The 24,388-nt window shown below is 42.5% G+C and overlaps 1 protein-coding gene across 3 annotated transcripts in view; it reads left to right on the top strand.

The window, feature by feature from the left end:
* The window catches only part of LOC125456482 (holocytochrome c-type synthase), a 28,312-nt gene extending 8,987 nt beyond the window's left edge, over window positions 1-19,325 (top strand). For all 3 annotated transcript variants that reach the window (XM_048539622.2, XM_048539623.2, XM_059648047.1), the window contains exons 2-7: window positions 69-211; window positions 682-833; window positions 1,344-1,492; window positions 2,521-2,640; window positions 9,914-10,000; window positions 15,323-19,325. In XM_048539622.2, coding sequence (XP_048395579.1) covers window positions 100-211; window positions 682-833; window positions 1,344-1,492; window positions 2,521-2,640; window positions 9,914-10,000; window positions 15,323-15,524 — 822 coding nt within the window. In that variant the 5' untranslated portion in view covers window positions 69-99 and the 3' untranslated portion in view covers window positions 15,525-19,325. The remainder of the gene's footprint in view (window positions 1-68; window positions 212-681; window positions 834-1,343; window positions 1,493-2,520; window positions 2,641-9,913; window positions 10,001-15,322) is intronic.
* Window positions 19,326-24,388: the final 5,063 nt, after the last annotated feature.

Here is a 24,388-nt window from a genome sequence, read left to right as displayed (position 1 = left end):
GATTTTACAGTGGGATGTTGCTTGATCTTATTATAGTTAGTTTTTAAAGGGCTTATTATGTTCTGCAGCAAATACTCAACGCTTTAGCTTATTGAAACGATGGGGGCATCCACGTCAATACTACCGAACAATGTGCAAGCAGATTCTGTTGCTGTTACAGCACAGGCATCACCACCAGCAGAATGCCCAATGCATCAAGCCAAGAAGGAAGGTAAACATTTTGAGTTCATTGCAGTCTGTTCTGGTGTCCTTTACATCAAGCTGAAGAAGACAAAACACCATGCTCAATATTAAATAAATTTTGGGAAAACTGGCATACATTATTTTTGAGAAGTTTTACAATTTATTTTTAAGATGGATTCACCTGAGTGTTTTAGAATAATGGCACCTGGTTTAATTGCTCTAAAATTTATCACAGCAGAAAATAGTATTGGTAGTTCATACATCTGTAACCATTATTGTTACATATGAACAAGTACTTTTAAACTCATTTGCCTGGTCATTACACTGAATAGATTTCCTCCTTTGCAGAATTTGTAACTTTTAACTGAACCAAAAATGACCCTTTCTACTTGAATACGAATAGCAGAATCTCAAGGCTGTCATTGTGAAATAACATTGGTACAGTTAATTGTAATGATTCATTGGAATCGTTCATTCTTTTGCAACCTGTTTTGTCAGGTTGCCCAATGCATCAGTCAACAGCTGCCTCAATAGAGAATGCATCGTATCCTGTGCCTGCACATCAGGAGAGGGCGTACGAATATGTGGAGTGCCCTATGAGTGGAGGTAACAGACCACAAACAGAAGATGATATTGATCCCAGTAATATGGTAAGTTCAACAGGATATGATGTAATCTTTTAAATGCTAACATCTGAGTTTCTGCACTTTGTAAATTAGTGTGTTTCACTGCTCTTCTGGAAGTTTCCACGGCCTTAAAGCATTTAGGTAGATTAAAATTCTTCCTAATACTTTAAAAAAACTTTATCAGGTAAGTGTATAATAAATTACTTATCAAAATGTGATGCTTTAATTCTATCTATATGTGATTATAATATTTGGAGCAACTGAACCTTGAACTTAAGGTGTTTAATCTTATTAGGCATCTCAAAGGAATGCTACATTGACATCTATGGAATCAGCAACATCTGCCTTAAAAGTGAAATTAGCACTAAAACCATGTGTTTTGCCCGGGGTTTTCGATTTTCAACTTTATCTGTTCAGATTCCGAACTTAGAAGTAATTTTTTTTCTGTTGTATTTACCTTTTTTAAAACAAAAATGGTTTCCTTTTTTCGGGAGGGTTAGTCAGTAGTTATATGTATATCACTTTGTTTTGTAGATGCCACCGCCTAACCAGACGCCTTCACCAGATCAGCCATACCCCCTTTCTCTCGGCAGAGAGGAGTCTACTATTCCAAGGACTCACTCAGACAAGCATTGGGTATACCCTTCAGAACAGATGTTTTGGAATGCAATGATCAGAAAAGGGTAAGCAGACAAAGACCTGCTGTGAAATAGGCACGAACAGTATGAGGGAAATGTCATACAGCATGGGTATCAGATACCATTATTGTTGACAGATGTGTTAAGTAAGGGAATGCTTCTGACAGTTACTGACACTAGCAGATTAAATTCTGTTTATTTCTATCGTCTGAATCTCAGCTTCATTGTAGACATACATTATTGAAAAAATTGATTTTATACTTTCTGAAGAACTCTAAATGAAGGGTTTGCAGGTGGAGGGATTAAAACTGAGTATGTAGAGTGACATGTGAGCGACCTGTACCTCAGTACTACCCTCCAGTTACTTTTTCCTCATAGGAGATGAGGATACTAAGACAGGACTGGGCTTAGCTGTGATGCCTTCATCAGCAATAGTCTCTTGGCACTTACTTCCTATACCCTCAAAGGCAAGTGGAGATTGCTGACACTCAGCGAATCGTAGCCTTACAAACATCTGAAGAAGACATTTTTAAACAAAAAAACATGCAAATGTGAACTCTCTACCTGTGTTGCTAGAACTATGTTGTAAATACAGGTAGTTCTGCTATAACACTTGTTTCATTGACACAAAATGACTGTCATACAATTGAATAGTGAATGCTGTTTGGATAGCGCAAACTTTCTGCTGTACAAGTATAGCAATTTTCTATAGCGATTTCCCTATGATGTGATTTCCTATAGCATAGGGTCATGAGAGCACAACTATCCCGTTGTAGGAGAACTACCTGTAACTGAAAATAGTTTTGTTTGTCCCATTATAATCTAGCCTAGCTTTTATCTTGCTCAGCTGTGTTAAATACCAACTTGTAATTCTCTTTAATGAATAATAATGTAAAGTGTCTGCCTGTGATCACTGTTGAATGTATAAAGGGCCACCAGTTTATGTTCTGTAACTTGGCATTCATTTCACTCTGTATAATGTTTGTGTTATTCTTGGGAAAAATTGATTATTTTGTTCAATGACAAAACATTCAATGCCATAGTTTAAACTTCCATTCCACACTATTTCACAGGTGGCGTTGGCAGAATGAAGACATTTCAGCTGAAGATATGTCAAACATTGTTAAGATCCATAATCAGAACAATGAACAAGCCTGGAAAGAAATACTGAAGTGGGAAGCACTTCATGCCAAGTTAGTTCATAGCTCTTAATGGATGCATTTCTTGAACAGTAGTTCAGGTTACAAAATGAAATTGCAGTGATTAATTGCATTACCATTTCACTTGATTAAATGACACTTGGAAAAATAAATACCACTGATTTTATCTTTTTTGGTTACAAAAGTTCACACCTGTTCTATATGCTAGCTATTTTTAGTTGCCTGTAATAGGTTTTCTTTTACTTCAGAGTGTCAATACAGGTAACAAAAATGAACTGCTACAGATTTTATTTTGGAGGCAAGAACTTTGGTGAAGCTGACGTTGATTATGTCTGGAGGTACATAAGTGAGTTTCCCACTTAAGAACAGAAATTATTGCAGTAGGTCCTTTGACCCTGTTGCGCCATTCATTCGGATATAAGGCTGATCTTTGCCTCAGCTCTACTTTCTTGAGGTATCCCTGTATCCTTTAGTTCCCTGAATGTACAAAAATTAATCAACCTCTGTATTGAATGTTCTCATTGACTGAGTCTTTCCAGCCCTCTGGGTTTGGGAAGTCCAAAGCGTCACAACTCTCGAGTGAAAAATCCACTTACGTTCTGTCCACTTAAAAAAAAAAGACCCTGATCTTCCAGTTTCCTGCCACTTCAACACACTATCTTGTTCCCTGGCCAACATCTGTCTGCAGGCTTGCTGCTTTGCTCCAGCAAAACTTGGTGCAAACTGGAAGAACAGTACCCCATTTTCCGCTTGGGAACTCTTCAGTCTTCTGGATTCAATATCAAGTTTAATAGTTCTAGGGTTTGAGGCTAGGAAACTAGTTTGAAGTAGCATTGTGATAGAAGTAATGAAAAATTGGAAGAAAATGGTCTGGTTCTTGATTGTTTTGCTGACAATGGCTTACTTAAATAATTCCACTGTAAAGGCATTTTAAGAAACTATTACAGCGTTCCCAACTTGGTTAATGTCAAATTATTCAGAACAATAAGTATTTTTCAAATGTTGAGCTACCTTTATAATCGTCATTACAAGATACGCTATTATTTATTATTAGGTTGTAAAAATGTAAAAAGAATAGACCACTCAGCCCTTCAAATGTATTTCACTCCAGTATGATCATGATTGACCTACCTTATCATCACCTTTCTGCACCATCTTCATGTCTTTAATTCCCTTAGTATCCAAAACTCTAACAACTTCCATTTTAACTATATTCAATGACAGGACCACCATGGCTCTGGGGGATGAAAAGAATACTAAGACCTACGACCTTTTGAAGAAATGACTTTTTATCTCAGTCCAAATAGCTGACCCCTTATTCTGAGATTGAACCCAATATCTAAACTCCTTCAACCAGAGAAATTGTATTACCAGCATTCACCATATCAAGCATTTAAGAATGATGTATTTTTTAATTAGATCACTTCCTAGTATTCCAATATTGATCAGTTTCCATTTCCACTTATTCATTAAGTATGGTACGTAACCTTGTTAGTTTGAATTTTCGTTCTTGATAAAGTTTTTGATTCTTTTGTTCCATCATTTTCTCTCTTTTTTGTTGTTGAATACTTAAGCAGTCTGTGATGCAAAAAGCCAGCCAATTCTGAAAACTGAAATGGGGTTTTATTAATCTAGTTTTCAGTCATACAGAATTGATACCCCTGCAGGGAGTCTCAACTTCAAAAATAATGTGAATATTTTGTTTTAAAATTCCAGATTAGTAGTAGACAGTTGTTTTATTAATTTAAGTTGTTTTTAGTTGTTCTGGGACATTGAAGTTACTAGTAGGACCAATATTTATTGCTTGTCTTTAATTACCTTTGGAGAAGGTGGTCACAAACTGCCCTACCAAACCATGGGGGTCCGTGTGATGTAGATACACTCTCAGTGCTTTTAGGAAAGGTCTTACAGGACGTTTGATTCAGAGACAGAGAAGAATTTCCAGTTGACATGCCATTAGTCATTGGGGACTCCATAGAGGGGCAGATAGGAGATTCTGTGGGAACAACAGAGACTTGCGGTTGGTGTGTTGCCTCCCAGGTGCCTGGGTCCATGATGCCTCAGATTGTGTTTTTGGGATCCCTAAGGGGGCGCAGCCTCAAGTCTTGGCCCACATAGGTACCAACGACATAGGTAGGAAAAGTGATGGGGATGTAAGGCAGAAATTCAAGGAGCCAGGGTGGAAGCTTGGAGCTAGAACAAAGAGTTGTTACCTCTGGTCTGTTACCTGCGCCACATGCTAGCGAGGCGAGGAATAGGGAGAGAGAGTAGTTGACCACGTAGCTACAGGGATGGTGCAGGAGGGAGGGATTCAGATACTTGGATAATTGGGGCTCATTCTGGGGTAGGTGGGACCTCTACATATGGGATGGCCTACATCTGAACCAGAGGGGTATCAATATCCGGGGAGTGGGGGGGAGGTGGTGGTGGGGGTGGAGTTTATCTCTTTGGGAGGGTTTAAACTAATTCAGCAGGGGGATGGGAACCTGAATTGTAGCTCCAGTGTACAGGAGGTTGAGAGTAGTGAGGTCATGAATAAAGGTTCAAGGTTGCAGGAGTGTACCGGCAGGCAGGAAGGTGGTTTGAAGTGTGTCTACTTCAACGCCTGGAGCATTCGGAATAAAGTGGGTGAATTCGCAGCATGGTTTGATACCTGGGGACTTTGATGTTGTGTCCATTTCGGAGACATGGATAGAGCAGGGACAGGAATGATTGTTGCAGGTTCCAGCATTTAGATGTTTCAGTAAGATCAGGGAAGGTGGTTAAAGAGGGGGAGGTGTGGCATTGTTAGTCAAGGACAGTATTACGGTGGCAGAAAGGACGTTTGATGAGGACTTGTCTCCTGAGGTAGTATGGGCTGAGTTTAGAAACAGGAGAGGAGAGGTCACCTTGTTGGGAGTTTTCTATAGGCCTCTGAAAAATTCCAGAGATGTGGAGGAAATGATTGCAAAGATGATTCTGGATAGGAGCAAAAGTAACAGGGTAGCTGTTATGGGGGGTCTTTAACTTTCCAAATATTGACTGGAAACACAATAGTTTGAATACTTTAGATGGGTCAGTTTTTGTCCAGTGTGTGCAGGAGGGTTTCCTGACCCAATATGTAGATAGCCTAACAAGAGGCGAGGCCACATTGGATTTGGTATTGGGTAACGCACCAGGCCAGGTGTTAGATTTGAAGGTAAGTGAGCACTTTGGTGATAGTGACCACAAATCGGTTACGTTTACTTTAGCGATCGAAAAGGATAGGTATGTACCGCAGGGCAAGAGTTATAGCTGGGGGAAAGGCAATAATGAGGCGATTAGGCAAGATTTAGGATGCACAGAATAGGGAAGGCAAATGCAGGGGCTGGGCATAATTGAAATGTGGAGCTTGCTCATGGAACAGCTACTGCATGTCCTTGATAAGTATGTACCTGTCAGGCAGGGAGGAAGTGGTCGAGCGAGGGAACTGTGGTTTACCAAAGAAGTTGAATCTCTTGTCAAGAGGAAGCAGGAGGCTTATGTAAAGATGAGGCGTGAAGGCTCACTTAGGGTACTTGAGAGTTACAAATTAGCCAGGAAGGACTGAAAGAGAGAGCTAAGAAGAGCCAGGAGGAGACATAAGTCTTTGGCAGGTAGGATCAAGAAAAATCTTAAAGCTTTCTATAGGTATGTCAGGAATAAAAGAATGACTAGATTAAGATTAGGGCCAGTCAAGGACAGTAGTGGGAAGTTGTGCGTGAAGTCCGAAGAGATTGGAGAGGCGCTAAATGAATATTTTTCGTCAGTATTCACACAGGAAAAAGATAGTGTTGTCGAGGAGAATACTGAAATACAGGCAATTAGACTGGACAGGATTGAGGTTCATAAGGAGGATGTGTTAGCAATTCTGGAAAGTGTGAAAATAGATAAGTCCCCTGGGCTGGGTGGGATTTATCCTAGGATTCTCTGGGAAGCTAGGGAGGAGATTATGGAGCCTTTGGCTTTGATCTTTATGTTGTCATTGTCCACAGGAATAGTGCTAGAAGACTGGAGGATAGCAAATGTTGTCCCTTGTTCAAGAACAGGAGTAGGGACAACCCTGGTAATTATAGACCACTGAGCCTTACTTTGGTTGTGGGTAAAGTGTTGGAGGGGATTATAAGAGAGGATTTATAATCATCTAGAAAGGAATAGATTGATTAGGGATAGCCAGCACAGTTTTGTGAAGGGTAGGTTGTGTCTCCCAAACCTATTGAGTTCTTTGAGAAGGTGACCAAACAGGTGGATGAGGGTAAGGCGGTTGACGTGGTGTACATGGATTTCAGTAAAGCGTTTGATAACGTTCCCCACGGTCGGCTATTGCCGAAAATATGGAGGCATGGGATTGAGGGTGATTTAGCAGTTTGGATCAGAAATTGGCTAGCTGTAGGAGGACGTTTTGATGGGAAATGTTCATCCTGAAGTTCAGTTACTAGTGGGGTACCGCAACGATCTGTTTTGGGGCCACTGCTGTTTCTCATATTTATGAATGACCTGGATGAGGGTGGAGAAGGGTGGGTTAGTAAATTTGCGGATGAGTTGTGGATCGTGCGGAAGAATGTTGCAGGTTACAGAGGGGCATAGATAAGCTGCAGAGCTGGGCTGAGGTGGCAAATGGAGTCTAATGCAGAAAAGTGTGAGGTGATTCACTTTAGAAGGAGTAACAGGAACAGAGAGTACTGGGCTAATGATAAGATTCTTGGTAGTGTGGATGAGCAGAGGGATCTCTGTGTCCATGTGCATAGATCCCTGAAAGTTGCTACCCAGGTTGATAGAGTTGTTAAGAAGGCGTACAGTGTGTTAAGTTTTATTGGTAGAGGGATTGAGTTTCGGAACCATGAGGTCATGTTGCAGCTGTACAAAACTCTGCTGCGGCCGTACTGGGAGGATTGCGTACAGTTCTGGTCGCCGCATTATAGGAAGGAGGTGTAAGCACTGGAAAGGGTGCAGAAGAGATTTACCAGGATGTTGCCTGGTATGGAGGGAAGGTCTTATGAGGAAAGGCTGAGGGACTTGAGGTTGTTTTCGTTAAAGAGAAGAAGGTTAAGAGGCAACTTAATAGAGACATACAAGATGAACAGAGGATTAGATAGGGTGGACAGTGAGAGCCTTTTTCCTCAGATGGTGATGGCTAGTACGAGGGGTCATAGCTTTAAATTGAAGGGTGATAGATATAGGACAGATGCCAGAGGTAGGTTCTTTACTGAGAGAGTAGTAAGAGCATGGAATGCCCTGCCTGCAACAGTAGTAGACTTCCAAGATAATAAAATGTGAGGCTGGATGAACACAGCAGGCCAAGCAGCATCTCAGGAGCACAAAAGCTGACGTTTCGGGCCTAGACCCTTCATCGGAGAGGGAACTGGAATAAATAGGAGAGAGGGGGAGGCGGACCGAAGATGGAGAGAAAAGAAGGTAGGTGGAGAGAGTATAGGTGGGGAGGTAGGGAGGGGATAGGTCAGTCCAGGGAAGACGGACAGGTCAAGGAGGTGGGATGAGGTTAGTAGGTAGATGGGGGTGCGGCTTGGGGTGGGAGGAAGGGATGGGTGAGAGGAAGAACAGGTTAGGGAGGCAGAGACAGGTTGGACTGGTTTTGGGATGCAGTGGGTTGGGGTGGGGGGGGAAGAGCTGGGCTGGTTGTGTGGTGCAGTGGGGGGAGGGGACGAACTGGGCTGGTTTAGGGATGCAGTAGGGGAAGGGGAGATTTTGAACCTGGTGAAGTCCACATTGATACCATTAGGCTGCAGGGTTCCCAGACGGAATATGAGTTGCTGTTCCTGCAACCTTTGGGTGGCATCATTGTGGCACTGCAGGAGGCCCATGACGGACATGTCATCTAGAGAATGGGACGGGGAGTGGAAATGGTTTGCGACTGGGAGGTGCAGTTGTTTGTTGCGAACTGAGCGGAGGTGTTCCTCCCACCCCAAGCCGCACCCCATCTACCTACTAACCTCATCCCACCTCCTTGACCTGTCCGTCTTCCCTGGACTGACCCATCCCCTCCCTACCTCCCCACCTATACTCTCTCCACCTATCTTCTTTTCTCTCCATCTTCGGTCCGCCTCCCCCTCTCTCCCTATTTATTCCAGTTCCCTCTCCCCATCCCCCTCTCTGATGAAGGGTCTAGGCGCAAAACGTCAGCTTTTGTGCTCCTGAGATGCTGCTTGGCCTGCTGTGTTCATCCAGCCTCACATTTTATTATCTTGGAATTCTCCAGCATCTGCAGTTCCCATTATCACAGTAGTAGACTTGCCAACTGTAAGGGCATTTAAATGGTCATTGGATAAACATATGGCTGATAATGGAATAGGGTAGGTTAGATGGGCTTCAGATTGGTTTCACAGGTCGGCGCAACATCGAGGACCGAAGCGCGTGTACTGCGCTTTTATGCTCTATGTTCCATCCTGACTTGGCGTACTTACACGTGTGAGGTTCCCATGCATCTACTGCTCTTAGCCTTTTTGGTGACAGAGGTCATAGATTTGTAAGCAACGTTTGTGAGTTGCTGTTGTGAATCAGTAGATTGTACCTTCTGCTGCTGGAATGTGGGATGCCAGTCAATAAGGTTGCTTTGTCCTATATGGTATTGAGGTTCTTGAGGTGTATCATTCTGACATTCCATCACAATACTCACTTGTGGTTTTGTGGAATCGGGAGATGAATTAGCTGCCATAGAAATCATGGCATGTTGACTGAAGTATTGAAGGAACTGGTCCAGTTTACCTTCTGGTCACTGATGATCCCAAGAGGTTGAAGGTGGGTATTCAAAGATGGAAATGCCATGAGAGGTTAATAGGAAGTATTCCTTGAAGATGGTGAATTCCTGGTACTTAGCTTTAAGTAACAATTCCACCATCCATTAGCCCACACTTAATTGTTTTGCTGCATGTGGGCATGGACTTTCCAGTATCTGAGGAATGAGTTGGACTATGCCCTGTGCAAACATCCATGTGCATCCCCATTTCCGATGTATGATGTTCCTAAATTTTCATAGAACCTTTGCACTGCAGGTAGTTACTGGTAAACCTATTTGTTTGAATTCACTGGCTTTATGGTACGGTGCAACATATGATGGTGTCATTGTGGTGAAGACCTGAAATATTAACTTTGTTGGAACTCAGTCATTTCTTAAAATATATTCTCTTTGTATTCTTATAAATTGCCACATGTTCTCTTGTAATTTTATCTCTAATATAACTTGGAAGTTTACCAAACATAAATTCTGTAATAAAGCCAGAGGAGCAAAATTGGACTTTGATATTAATTTGGTCATGTTGAGAATGTTTGATACGTTTTTTTGATATTTTAGAGAATGCCCCTGTGGGCCTTCATTACGACGCTTTGGGGGAAAAGCTAAGGAATATTCACCAAGAGCTCGGATTCGTTCTTTAATGGGGTATGTTTTGAACGTTTTAAGTCCTATTTAAAGTGGCACAGTTTATTTTAATTTGGCTTGGGCATTTAACAAAAAAAACTTCTAATTGTCAGAGACCACATTAATTCTTTGAGGATGTAAATAAAATGTATTATGGTGTTTTTGGGAGAAAGAAGGCCTTCGTGATTGGGTGGTATGTATTGTGAATGCATGTGCGGGTGCAGTTGGGTGCAAGAGAACTTGGTAGTCAACTAGTTTAAATCCTGCCATAGTATAGGTCAAAGTAAATTTTCTTGAATCCAGCCTAGTCACACTGCCAGTTATATTTGTGCTAATGCTATTCTTAGTCCTCAACAATGATACCATTAATCTGCCTACACCTGTGACATCTTACGTTAATCAGGCCTTGAGGTTAAGAATTCCCCTTTGAGGTTGGGGGATTCATATACATAAACCATTGCTTTACCATCGTCTGGTCCTATAATTGTTGTTATGTCCTATCAATTTAACTATTTTGTATTATATGTGAGCCAACCAAGTCAGGAACCGTCATGAAGTACATTTGTATTGTTCATTTCTGTCTTCCTTCTCCTTGTCAATATGTAGTGACTACCATCTGGTGGAATTTTGAATGAACTGCATTAGCAAAAGATGATTGAAAACTTTAGAACTCTGCTCAAGATAAATATTTATCTTTTCATGCTAATTCTTTTTGTACTTCACTGCAAAAATAATTGCAAATATAAATTTTAAAATTGGTACAGATTTGCATAATTAGTTTACTCACATGTGAACAATTTGCATCTGTGAGGTTTCTTTGTTTAAAAACTGATGACTGATAGATTTACTTGAAATGATGGAAGAATGGATTGGAGAAGAGAAAATTGGCCTGATTGAAGTGCTGTCTTCGGGAGACATTTTAAGAAGTGAAAGAGGGGACAAATAAAGGCTGTAGAGGAGAAGTTGGCAGAGAATGATGCTGAGCTGACTTGCTACACCATTTTGATTGCCAATGTAATGTCATGTTTAGCATTGATAGGTTGATTTACAAGAAAACCTGTTGTTCAGGCTAATATAGGGGCTAAATGGCCTACTGCTGTCATTATGTACACTCTTGTGTTGTCAGTCATAACTCACTTGGTAGCACTTCCACCTCCTGAATCAAAGTTGTGGGTTTCAGCACTGAAGTACCAAAATCAAGGTTGGCATTCTGGTGTAGTACTGATGCAGTGCTGTCCTACAGAGGAAGCATAAATCCAACATGCCACCTGCACATTCAGCTGGATGTAGAAGATCCCGTGGCAATATCCTGAAAGGTAGATGGCCCTCATCATCCTTTTAATATCAAAAAAAAATTGATCATTGCTGTCTTGCAGTTTGCTCTGCATGAATTGGCTGTCTTTCCTTTATTACAGTGTAGACAAATAGGAGGCTGGAAGAACACAGCAAGCCAGGCAGCATCTGGAGGAAAGGAAAAGTCAGCTCCGGTCTTGACGAAAGGTAATACCCATAACGTTGACTTCTCCTTTTCTCCAGATGCTGCCTGGCTTGCTGTGATCTTCCAGCCTCCTATTTGTCTACCTTGGATTCTAGCGTCTGCAGTTTTTGTTTCTCTCTTTGATTTACTACAATAGTGAATGTACTTAAAATATAATTCATTAGCTTAAAGATTTGAGATGACTGTTGGTTCCGAAAGGAGCTTTATTAAAAGGTGGTAGATGCAGATCTTTGATTTTTAAAGTATAGGTGATGGTTCCTGGTAAGCAAGGGGGTGCAAACTTGTCAGGTGTAAATGTGAATGTGGATTTGAGGTTATAATCAGATCAGCTGTGATCTTAGAGTCATACAGCACAGAAACAGATTCTTTGGTTCAACCAGTCCATGCAAACATTATCCCCAGCTAAACTAATCCCACCTGCTTGCTCCTCGCCCCTATCCCTCCAAACCTTTGTGTACTTAGCCAAATGTCTTTTAAATGTGATTGTACCCACATCCTTCACCTTCCTCAGGAAAGTTCAGATGTGAACTGCCCTGTTAGGTAACCTGAAGAAGTTACCCTCCTCCATCCGGACCAACCTCCGGGAATCTGTCTCCCACTGCAACTCTCTTATAATCTCTTCAGCCTTGAAACTGCTCGACCATGTCCTGAAGCAAACCAGGTACCACAGCCACATCACCTTCCTCAGCACCTGCCTACGGAACCGGATCATCCCCATTGGACTACAGTCTACATTCAAGCCTTCCCAATTTGGCCCCAACCGTGACCACCTCTACACCCAGAAAATTCAGACCCTTCAGAAGTGTTTCTCCCTGCGAGTCCTGAAACAGACACTCACGGCCATGCACCGGCACCTCCAGGCACTCTCCCAGACCTGCAAAGGACCTCTGCTGTTTTTTATCCTCCGTAGGATCCACAGACTGAACACCCAGTTCTACTCAGCTTTACTGGACTCCAAAAATCATAAGTACAACAAACACACTGGCTCCTGCCACCCACAAGAGGATTCCTGTCCCTGCCCCTCCCCCATCACGCACCCGCTGCCGTTGACCACGAGGACATGGCCGCTGACCCCACTGATGACGCCACGTCCGCCACCGCTGGGCATACCACTTCTGGGACCGCGGACGCGACCGCTGCTGCAGTCACCGCCTCCACTTCCAGTTACAACACCACACACACCACCCTCACCACTGCTGCTGCTGCCCACCCCGCCCACAGCCGACGCCGACGGAACCCCGCTCACAGCCGACAACCTCATCGCTCCGCCCACAACCTCCACAGCCAGCAACCCCAGAGGAGATAGCCACACTGAGCCCTGCCGAATCTTCACCATCCCCCTAGACCTCCCACTCACCTGAGGATGAACGGTTAGTCCTAAGCAAGGGGCTCACCTTTGTCCCCCTACAACCACACATCAACGAATACCAGTCACGTTTGGACATAGAGCAGTTTTTCCGCCGCCTTTGCCTCCATGCTTCCTTCTCTAACTGGGACCCTAACCCCCCTCCACTGACCCCTTCACCCGCTTCCATCACAAGTCCTCCTCCTGGAAACCACCCCCAGGCCTCCTACCCTCCCTCGACCTCTTCATCTCCAACTGGCGTTGAGACATTAACCGTCTCAACCTCTCCACCCCTCTCTCCCACTCCACCCTCTGCCCTGCAGAACGGGCAGCCCTCCGCTCCAACCCCAACCTCAGCATCAAACCCGCAGACAAGGGTGGCACAGTGGTAGTATGGCGCACTGACCTCTACATTGCCGAGGCCAAACGCCAACTCTCCAACACCACCTCCTACCACCCCCTTGATCATGACCCCACCCCCGAGCACCAAACCTTCTTCTCCAACGCCATTCATGACCTCATCACCTCAGGGGACCTCCCACCCACAGCCTCCAACCTTTTTATTCCCCAACCCCGCACGGCCCGTTTCTATCTCCTTCCCAAAATCCACAAACCTTCCTGCGCTGGTCAACCCATTGTCTCAGCTTGTTCCTGCCCCACCGAATTCATCTCCACCTATCTGGACTCCATTTTCTCCCCTTTGGTTCAGGAACTCCCTACCTACGTTCGTGACACCACCCACGCCCTCCACCTCCTCCAGAACTTCCAATTCCCTGGCCCCCAACACCTCATTTTCACCATGGACGTCCAGTCCCTATACACCTGTATTCCGCGTGCAGATGGCCTCAAGGCCCTCTGTTTCTTCCTGTCCCGCAGGCCCGACCAGTCCCCCTCCACCGACACCGTCATCTGCCTAGCTGAACTCGTCCTCACCCTCATCAACTTCTCTTTCGATTCCTCCCACTTCCTGCAGACAAAGGGGGTGGCCATGGGCACCCGCATGGGCCCCAGCTGTGCCTGCCTCTTTGTAGGTTACGTGGAACAGTCCCTCTTCCGCACCTACACAGGCCCCAAACCCTACCTCTTCCTCCGTTACATTGACTGCAGCCCAATGGTATCAATGTGGACTTCACCAGCTTCAAAATCTCCCCTCCCCCCACTGCATCCCAAAACCAGCCCAGTTCATCCCCCCCCCCCCCCCCCCCCCCCCCCACTGCATCCCAAAACCAGCCCAGCCTGTCTCTGCCTCCCTAACCTGTTCTTCCTCTCACCCATCCCTTCCTCCCACCTCAAGCCGCACCTCCATTTCCTACCTACTATCCTTATCCCACCTCCTTGACCTGTCCGTCTTCCCTGGACTGACCTCTCCCCTTCCTCCCTCCCCACCTATACTCTCCTCCCCACCTATCTTCTTTTCTCTCCACCTTCGGTCTGCCTTCCCCTCTCTCCCTATTTATTCCAGAACCCTCACCCCATCCCCCTCTCTGATGAAGGGTCTAGGTCCGAAACGTCAGCTCTTGTGCTCCTGAGATGCTGCTTGGCCTGCTGTGTTCATCCAGCTTCACACTTTATTATCTTGGATTCTGCAGCATCTGCAGTTCCCATTATCTCTAAAAAGAAATTTGCTCCTTTCATCTTAATGTATCCCCTTGTCTTGAAATCCAGGAGAAAGGACAAGTACCATTAACTCTATATGATAATGAGGGGTATAGATAATCTTCTGATGAGGTCACCTCTTGACCTCCTACACTGCAGTGAAAAAAGTCCCAGCCTTTCCTTATAATGCAAATCTTCCATACATAACAACATCCTGGTAAATCTTTGCTGAACCCTCCAGGGGTGGCACGGTGGCTCAGTGGTTAGCACTGCAGCCTCACAGCACCAGGGACCCAGGTTCGATTCCAGCCTCTGTCTGTGTGGAGCTTGCACATTCTCCCCATGTCTGCGTGGGTTTCCTCCCAGGTGCTCCGGTTTCTCCCCACAGTCCAAAGATGTGCAGGCTAGGTGGATTGGCCGTGCTAAATTCCCCGTAGTGTTCTGGGGTGTGTGGGTTATAGGGGGATGGGTCTAGGTGGGATGCTTCAAAGGGCGGTGTGGACTTGTTGGGCTGAAGGGCCTGTTTCCACACTGTAGGGAATCTAATCTATTAATAACATCCTTCCTGTAAGTATTAAATGACAAAGCAGGTGAGGGGAGCCGATTGGCCTGCTGCTTGTTTACTAGTATGCTAAATGGTGCTTAGAAGGAGTAAATTAATATAACTGGCAGTTCATTCAAAAAAGTGAGAAGGTATTGACAAAAACAAAATATTTTTGAATTTCGTCTCAAGAATTTGGAGTTTTATATTTGGACCTTGACATTTAGCTAAGTGAGCCATTTAATAGTCTAGATATTAATCTCAAGGAAAGTAACCAAAAGTTAAATTTTAAAATTATGCATGTATTTAATATTAATTTTTTGTAAACTGACTGATATCTTGATTGTTTTAAAAAATTGTTAGGTATGAACTACCTTTTGATCGACACGACTGGATTGTAAACCGCTGTGGAAAGGAAGTACGATATGTGATTGATTATTATGATGGAGGTGAAGTTGACAAATCATCATATCAGTTCACTGCTCTGGATGTGCGTCCTGCACTTGATTCCTTTTCTGCAGTGTGGGATAGAATGAAAGTGGCGTGGTGGCGTTGGACTTCATAACATGTATTTAAATTGTAGCATTTACTACAAATGAACCCATGAATGTCATAATCTTTAAATGTTTCAAAATTAAATTGAATTATCTGCACATTAAACCAAGCAAGCTGCACTTTGTACCTGCCATAGTCCAGATATCACATGCTTAAAAGCTTCTGACAACTTAAACCAACTCATCATTTCTGGTTTGCTATGGAACAAGACTTGGCATATGATCGGTATTATATACATTATGTTGTATTCTTTATATTTAGCTGTTGTATTTGCTGATTGGAAATAATTAATCAATTAATTTATCTTGAGCATTTCCTTCAGGGAATTACTTTTGTTAGCCCTAATACCTCTATATTCCAGTGTATTAATTTGAAAAAGTGTCAGATTTGAACATATGTTGACCAGCTTGATGGAATCCTGGGGTGCTTGCAACTGTTAGCATTTTCTTGAGCTTTCAGTTGAGTAGTGCTAAAACTATGATGCAATATCGCGAGGCCGATGCGTTTGCCCTCTAGGGCTGAGAAGCAGCATGTCAGAGTGAAGGTGGAGTAGTTATATTAATTTTCCTGATGTACTATAGAGCTGAATGTTTTCTGAAAAATAAAGATACACCAGCAAATTCTTACGTTAGCTTTCCCTTAAACTGGGAGGTACTTAAAGATTTTGCTAGTTTTACTTGATTTTTTTTTGGAGTTCTGAGTATTTTCTTGACAGGCAGTAGACTTGATAATGTCTAAAATGGATTTCCCATTATCTGATTACAGTAGATATTGCAGGGGATATCTAGTGCAAACTAGAATCAGTCAAAACCATGAGGAGAAGTTGTTCTAATTTTCACATTCCTAAATAGATAAACGTCATATTTGGAAAATGGTCAAGGTAGCAACTATGCTGAAATTTCGACTTTTTCACTAATATCCAAACTTATTTTCAGGGAAGAGTCATGTTAGACTAAAATTGGTATGCTCTTGTTAACATTTAGATTAGGTAACAAACTTGCACAGCGCAAATAAATTTTTTTAACTTGAATATGAAAGCAGTTTTACAAGTGTTTCCATGAAAATCTTGAAAGAGATTTTCTCACAGTTAATGATTAAAGATTAGTACTTTAATCTTAATTCTGTGCGTCGATCAGATATGAAGGTTCTGAGTACAAACCTGAGAGATCCAAAATAAAACAAAGAACTGCAAATCCTGAAAACTTGGAAAAGAAAATGGTTATAGAAACTCAGCAGATCTGGCAATATTTGTGGAGAGAAAGCAGAGTTAATATTTCAGGTCCAATGATGCCTCTTCATACAGATCCACACTTGGTGCTGTTGATCTAATGAAGTCTACTGTGGGTAAGTGTGAGGTTATCTGCTTTGTTAGCAAAAACAGAAGGAAAATTTAATAAGTGAATGGTGGTTGATTGAGAGAGTCTGAGATGAAGCAGAGTCTTGGTGTCCTTGTTTGCCAGTTGCTGAAACTAAGCTTTCAGGTGCAGAAGTAGGCGAATAGTACGTTGGTCTTCATAGGGAGAGGATTCAAGTACAGGAACAGGGATGTCTTTCTGTAATTGTATTGTGCCTTGGTGAGACTGTACCTAGAATATCGTGTGCAGTTTTGGCCTCATTATCTGAGGAAAGATGTTCAGTTGTGGAGGCAATGTGATACAAATTTATCAGACTGGTTCCTGGGATGACAGGACTGACGTGAAGAGAAACTGGATTGATTAGGACTATATTCACAAATTTACAAGAATGAACGGGGATTCTCTCTCAACCTTCAAATTCTAAAAAGACTAGCAAGGGAAATGCAGGAACTATGTTGCTGATAAGTGGGGAGTCCAAAACTAGGGGTCACAGACTAAGGATATGGTGTAGGCCATATAGGAGTGAGTTTTTAGATATTTCTCGACCCAGAGTTGTGACCCTTTGAATTTTCCGCGACAAAGCAATTGAGGCCAAGATATTTAACGTTTTCAAGAAGGAGACAGATCTAGTTATTAGTGCTAAAGGGACCAAAGGGTATAGTGAGAAAATGGGAACAGTATACTGAGCTGAATGATCAGCCACGATCATGTTGAATGGTGGAACAGGCTTGAAGGGCCCAATGGCTTCTGGTCCAATTTTCTATCTTGTCTAGGTTTCTAAATCTTGACTGCCAACTTCTACCCAAGTATTCTAGGCTTGGATATGTATGTATGAAGTTATGAGGGAGCAATATGTATACAGGTGGGCATATAGAATTTTTGTTACTTGTCTAGAATTCATGAACATGTTCAAAGTATGCTTAGTGCAGACCATGTCTCAGGTTTGAGTCTTTTACAATGGATTGCAAATGTAAACGTACCAGTCTCGTCCAGACTGGCATTGGATGCATTGTTTTCTTTACATCTCTCAATGTTTTCAAGGAGATGGTGTAGTGATCAGTGCTAAATATAGCCTGTGAACAATTCCCTTTTCAAATATATAACAAATTTCCTTTGAAAAGTGTAGTTGAGTTTCCTCCCTCAGTAATGCAGGCCAATTACCATTTTTTTCCAAAAGGGTCAACTTGTGATTTTTTTTGTCATTAATAATTTGAGATATTACAATGAATTTACATTGAGTTCTTTGAGAATGTATTTCTTTATGGCAAGGAGTGGTTGAGCTGGAGATGGTGGTATCAGTTATTCAGAGTTTGTCAGGACTAATGGCTGGGTGGCTGCACAGTACTCTGGAATGTTAATTTATGTGAAAAATACAGACCAATGCTCCCTTTTAAGGTGTGAGCATGCACACTGTTCAATAAGGGATTGTATAATGGAAGAAACCGGGAATGTAGCATCCAATACAGTCACACTCTGTAATAGCATTTGATCACCATATCATCCTAGTTTCAGAAAATAGTTGAGGTAATGATCTTCAAGATGATTGCTCTGTATAAGTAATACATCTGTTAAAAAGGCCATTTGATCAATTTGAGACTGTAAAGAAATAGTTCTATATTAGGACTACATCAGATGAATTCAACATTTGTTAACTTCTTTAATTTGGATAGTAATTTGAGGCTGCCAATGTAGAAAACATTTTCCATAGGCTAGTTATTTCTTAATGCCAACAGCTTCTTGGGACAGTTGGTGGAGAACACAAGCCCTGAAGTATGACTAGCTCATCGATAGTATTCCTATTGGAAATGATGTAATGTGTTGAGCTTTAATTACTGTTGGCCTCTGGCACCATGATGAAGTCAGTAAAAGTAGGGTCATTGTGGTGTGACTGTTGGTGAAGTGCTCTGCATTTGTCATTGCTCTTTTACTGAACTTAATGGCAACAAATGGAGTTTTGACCTGCACATTTAAACACTGATTAATGTTAATGTCGGTGTTTTTGGGAAATTCTCGCAATTGAGGGTGGGGCATTATGGTTATGGCATTTCTAGTAGACTGACTAATTTTGATAAATTTTGCAGAATATAGCTTACCCATTAATTTGTATTTAGTTTTAATTTTAGTTTTACCATTGGAATCATCTGAGAAGTCTTGTTCCTTTTTAGGTTATTGGTTTCCATGGTGAATGTAATAGTGGAAATCCAGAAATTACTGTTAGTGACTCAGTGCTTCACCTGATAGTCTGTGAATGCCTTACAGCCGACTGAAATTGATGAAAAGCAAGTGTTTTAACAAGAACATCATCTTTATGCTTATTGTGTGGTCCATAACAGTTGGTCTTGTAAAAACTCTTGAATTTATTTTATTTCCTTTTTACATGTGTTTATTTTAGTTTCTATTTTCATCCAATTACTTTTACTATGAAAAGTTCAAATTAAAGACTACTAGGTACTTTATGGTTTGTAGTGGGTAACTTTGTGATTCGTTGTTTCACTACTGTTGTATGCCGAGACATTCCCATGAACATTTGGAATCAGATTTGACTGCTGCCAGAAGAGGGGAAAATACATACCACAAACTAAATTTTTGTGGATAGCTTTATTCAAGGTCAGTGGCAAGCACCTTTGTTTCACTGCTGGTTGTAAAATGTGGGCAGATACCTTATTTGCCACTGATCTGATAATCCTCAACTCCACCTTCCTGCTTTTTCCTTAACTCTTGATTCCCTTACTAATTAAAAATGTCTATCTCAGAGCCTTGAATGGATTTTCAGTATCTTGGTTCCAGGTCTCTGCAATACTTCCAGGTGTATTCTGGATAGTCCTTTGTATAGTTCATAACATCCCTATTTCTGTAGTCTATGCCCTTTGCATTTAAGCCTAACTTATTACATGCCTTGATTGATTTGTTCTCACGTACTGAGGTAGTATATGTGCTACACAGGCAGATTGTAGTGTACAAAGCTCATCAAGATAGCAGAACCAAGTGTAGAATACAGTGGTCTGTATACCACATAGAAAGGGCAGAGACCAAGATCAGAATTAACACGAGTGGTCCATTCAAAAGTTTGATTACAGTGGGGAAGAAGCTGTTATTGAATCTGGGATGTGAGAGGGTCTTTGATTACTTTGATGCCTTAAGAAAGCAACCAGGAAGTATAGATGGAGTTAATGAATGGAAGGCTGGTTTGTGTGATGGACTGGCCTTCCCTATTAGCTGCTGAACTTGAATACTGGCTTTTTGCCATCTATGTATGTTTACCATTATTACCAGTTGCAATACCACTTTGAACCCTTGAAGTAGAAAAACCAGATAGTTATCATAAGGTACAATCTAGCCACTGCCCCTTAACATTCAAAGGTGTTGCTGTCACTGAATTTCCTGTCCCCCTGCACATTACCATTGATCAGAAACTGACTGTACTCACCATATAAAGTAGCTACTATGGCCAGTCCGAGGCTGGGAATTCTGCAGTAACTCACCTGATTTCCCAAAGCCTATCCACCATCTATAATGTGTAAGTCAAGAGCGTAATGGAATACTCTACCTGCCTGGATGCATACACCTGTACAAAACCTCAATAACCTTGACATCGTCCAAGCATTCAGTCATTCTGGCACTGACACTCATTTCACACTACTGCTACTATCTACAAGATATACTGCAGGAATTCACCAATGATCCTTTGGCACCTTCCAAACCCGTGGCCACTTCCATCTAAAAGCATAAGGACAGCAGATACGTGTGAATGCTACCACCTGCAAGTTCCCCTCCAAGTCGCACATCACCCTGATGTGGAAATATATTGCCATTCCTCCACTATTGCTGGCCCAAAATCCTGAAATGCTCTCTCTCATGGCGCATTGGGTCTACCTACTAGACTAGTTCAAGAAGGTAACTCACCACCACCTTTAAGGGCAATTAGGGACAGGTAATAAATACTAGCCAGTCAGCCACACCCACATCCCAAGACTAAATAAAAAAATGAACCACAATTTCTCCAAAAGCAGAGTCGCATCATTATTTGAGGCTAAACAGGTTTAGGAAAAGCAAAAGCAACAGAACACCTCTTTCACTTTCTACTTGTCATTCCCTTAATCACCTAACTCTGGCACTCTGTTGTAAATTGCAATTGGGTTTTAAGTTGAACTAAATTGGCTGGTTTAATCTGCCGCCAAGACAAAAAGCCTATCTCACTTACTGAATGAGGATCCAGTTTCAGCTAGTTCTTAATTATGCTGCTCTTTCACTGGAACACTTAAAAAACAAAACCTTACTTAAGGCTGGTAAATACAGAACTTAAGCAGTAGACTTCAGTTTAATGTCAACTACAAACAAAATTAGACTCATAATAAAAATTTAGGTTTTCTTACTCAAAGTTTGCATATACTCCATCCTAAATTGCTGTTATGTTTGCTGCTGATAGCCTCACTTAAGAATCTATCTGCAACAAGCACAAATGAGACTAGCTCAAGATTGGAGGTGCAACTCTTCCAGCATTTCCTACATTCTACTTGGGGAGAGATGTAACCTTCCTAAAACTGGCCACCCACGTGAATGACGTAGAGTCACAGAGCACACAGCATGGAAATAAATCCTTCGGTCCAACTCATCCATGCCAACCGGATACCCTCAATTAATCTAGTCCCATTTGCTAGCATTTGGTCCACATCCCTCTTAAACCCTTCCCATTCATGTTCCCATCCAGATGCCTTTTAAATGTTGTAATTGTACCTGCCTCCACCACTTCCTCTAGTAGCTCATTCTATACACGTACCATCCTTTGCCTGAAAATAATTGCCCACGGTCCCTTTTTAATTTTACTGCTCTCACCGTAAACCTATACCATCCAGTTTTGAACTTGCCCCATCCTGGGGAAAAGACCTTTCATGATTTTATCAACATCTATAGGTTACCTCTCAGCCTCTGATGCTGCAGGGAAAATAGCCTGAGCCTATGCAGCCTCTCCCTATATCTCAAACCCTCTAGACCCAGTAACATCCTTGTAAATCTTTCTGCACCTTTTCCAGTTGGATTTTGGAGGCAGATCAGCACCAATGCGATGTGATAGGGAGATGAGGGACCTTTACCTCACTCCAGGTGCCCCTTCCACACAAGGAGATAGGGCTTCCCCCATCCAGACGAGGAATCCCATACAGGCTCCCCTCAAAGTCTCTGCACTGTACATCCCAGACATGATCGTGCCTTCCATCTCCATCCTGCATGCCATCTTCAGTGCTGCAGGAGTTCAAGTTGAGGAGCATGTGCTTACCTCCTGAGCAGGAGTCAGTCAACATGTCTTGGCCTTCTAGCTACAAATGTCCCTGGGGTCATCAACCAAAACTTGAAATAGGACACAGTCCCTCTACTCTAACTGTGGACATCAGGACTGCACTGTGACATGAAGGGAAAAGAAGATCTTCTGAAGGCATATAGATGGTGTGGGTGACTCTTCATTTGTTAATAATTTTCACATCTGTAAATATATGTTCACTGTTCACCATTGGCTTTTGGATGAATGTCATTTTAGTTGCGAGAATGAAGCTAGAGAGGTTAGTCACTCTTAACACCACGTAATGTTCTAGCCCTGTATAAGCCTGTGATAGTTGTCCATTTCATAGTGTCCACACTAACACAACTTTGTCATGATCAAGGGAATATTGGATGATGTGAAGACTTCAATCCATTCATAATTTTAACTTCTATTAATAGCGTAGAAAGATCAAAGTGTTAACCTGCACTTGCAGTTGGGATTACACAGGGACTATTGGCCTCAGCAGCATCAGGAAATTTATAGTCAGTGGAAAAACAATTTCACTCAACTCCGGTCCATTGAATGAGGTTCTCAAGGATGTTCTATCTGTGTCACAGTGGTCAATGGCACTGTGCTGTTCTGCCTGAAGAACATTCTCATGTTCATGAACACCAAGCTACAGCTTTCTCAGCTCCCCTTCATCCATCCCATAGCCTCAGTGTGTCGTCCAGTTGTTTTGATCAGAGATTCCGAGGATCAGGCAATGTCCTCCGTCTGGATGGTATTGGTACAAAGCCCCAGGCAACACCTACACGGAAACCTGATGTTGAAACCAATGGGCCTTGGCTGCCCCCATGGAAGGGAGTGTTTTATTGTCGATACGCTGGACAGCATGACATGGGATTCTGATGTTAACATCTGGACAGAGTATAGCACCACAGCCCCTCTTACCTGCATGATATTCCATGGAAGACAAGCTACATTTTCACTACACCATGAGGGTCCTGTGCTACAAGCTCACTGTGGGGTTTGGCTCCACATCCACTGGAGGTTGATGCTGGTCCAGGATTTGTTGAGCCTTGAGTTCCTTGCCTATTCCTCAGTGCAGCAGCCACAGGGACAACCACAGCGTTTGTGGCTAGATCCCTGAGGGTGGTTCCACGGAGTCTCCATGGTCCATATCAGGAACAAAGCAGCTCTTCAATCATGTGATCATTAGCAGTTGGAGAAAAACAATAACATTTGGACAGTGTCCTCGAAATATTGGGACATTGAATGTTGTTGCTGTGGTTTATGAGTCTCTGGCTGAGGCTTTTGGTGCACACATAGTAAGAGATTGATTATGTGGCAGAAGCAATAACAGGGAGGTCTCCTCCTACCCCAATCTCCATAGTGTCCAAGAAAGGCAACATTGCATGCAGCATAGTAATGCGTGTGGATATTTTACAGCCCAAGGTGTGACATGAGCAGCATCTGCATCTTTTGCGGACTATGGAACTGTGGAAGATGATTACTTCTTTGGCAAAGAGAACCACAAGACATTACCTTTGTGTCACAGGATTAGTAGGGTTCATTTGTAATATTCAATGATGTGGTCAAGAGTGCTTCAGGCCAGATATTTTGGTTGGTACAGTATGTCAATCTGTGAGGCCCACGTACAACATATTGTGATAACAGCTAGTTTTCTTTTATTATTCACAAAATGTTGACATCGCTGGCTAGGCCGGCATTTGTTGCCCATCCTGAATTGCTCAGAGGGCAGTTAAGAGTCAGCCACATTGCTGTGAGTCTGGAGTCACATGTCCAGGCCGGGTAAGGATGGCAGCTTCCTTCCCTAAAGGACATCAGTGAACCAGATAGATTTTTTTTTTCCTGACAATTGACGGTAGTTTTGTTTGACTTTTAATTTCAGATGTTTATTGAATTCAACTTCCACCAGCCGCCGTGGTGGGATTCAAACCCAGGTCCCCAGAACAGTATCTAGGTCTCTGGGTTGCTAGTCAAGCAATAGTACCACAGGGCTATCACTTTCTGTAAACTTGTACCTGTCTTCACCTGTACTATGTGGGTGTCTGTCACATCACATGAAGTTGGACTTGCTCCCTCACAGAGTGAAACACCAACAACACTCACTCCAGATGTGCAGGCTGCCATTTTTAATGTCCATTGTACCTGTGCAATTTGGATGAGGTTGGATATAGTCAGTAGTTTAAAAAGTGAGTATCAGGCTCAGTTTCTCAGTCCAGTTGATATTCCCAAACCTTC

Source organism: Stegostoma tigrinum, chromosome 8 (assembly GCF_030684315.1).
Source record: "Stegostoma tigrinum isolate sSteTig4 chromosome 8, sSteTig4.hap1, whole genome shotgun sequence".
NCBI lineage: Eukaryota > Metazoa > Chordata > Chondrichthyes > Orectolobiformes > Stegostomatidae > Stegostoma > Stegostoma tigrinum.
Note: the sequence above shows the minus strand (reverse complement) of the source record. Positions and strands in the feature narration are given on the sequence as shown.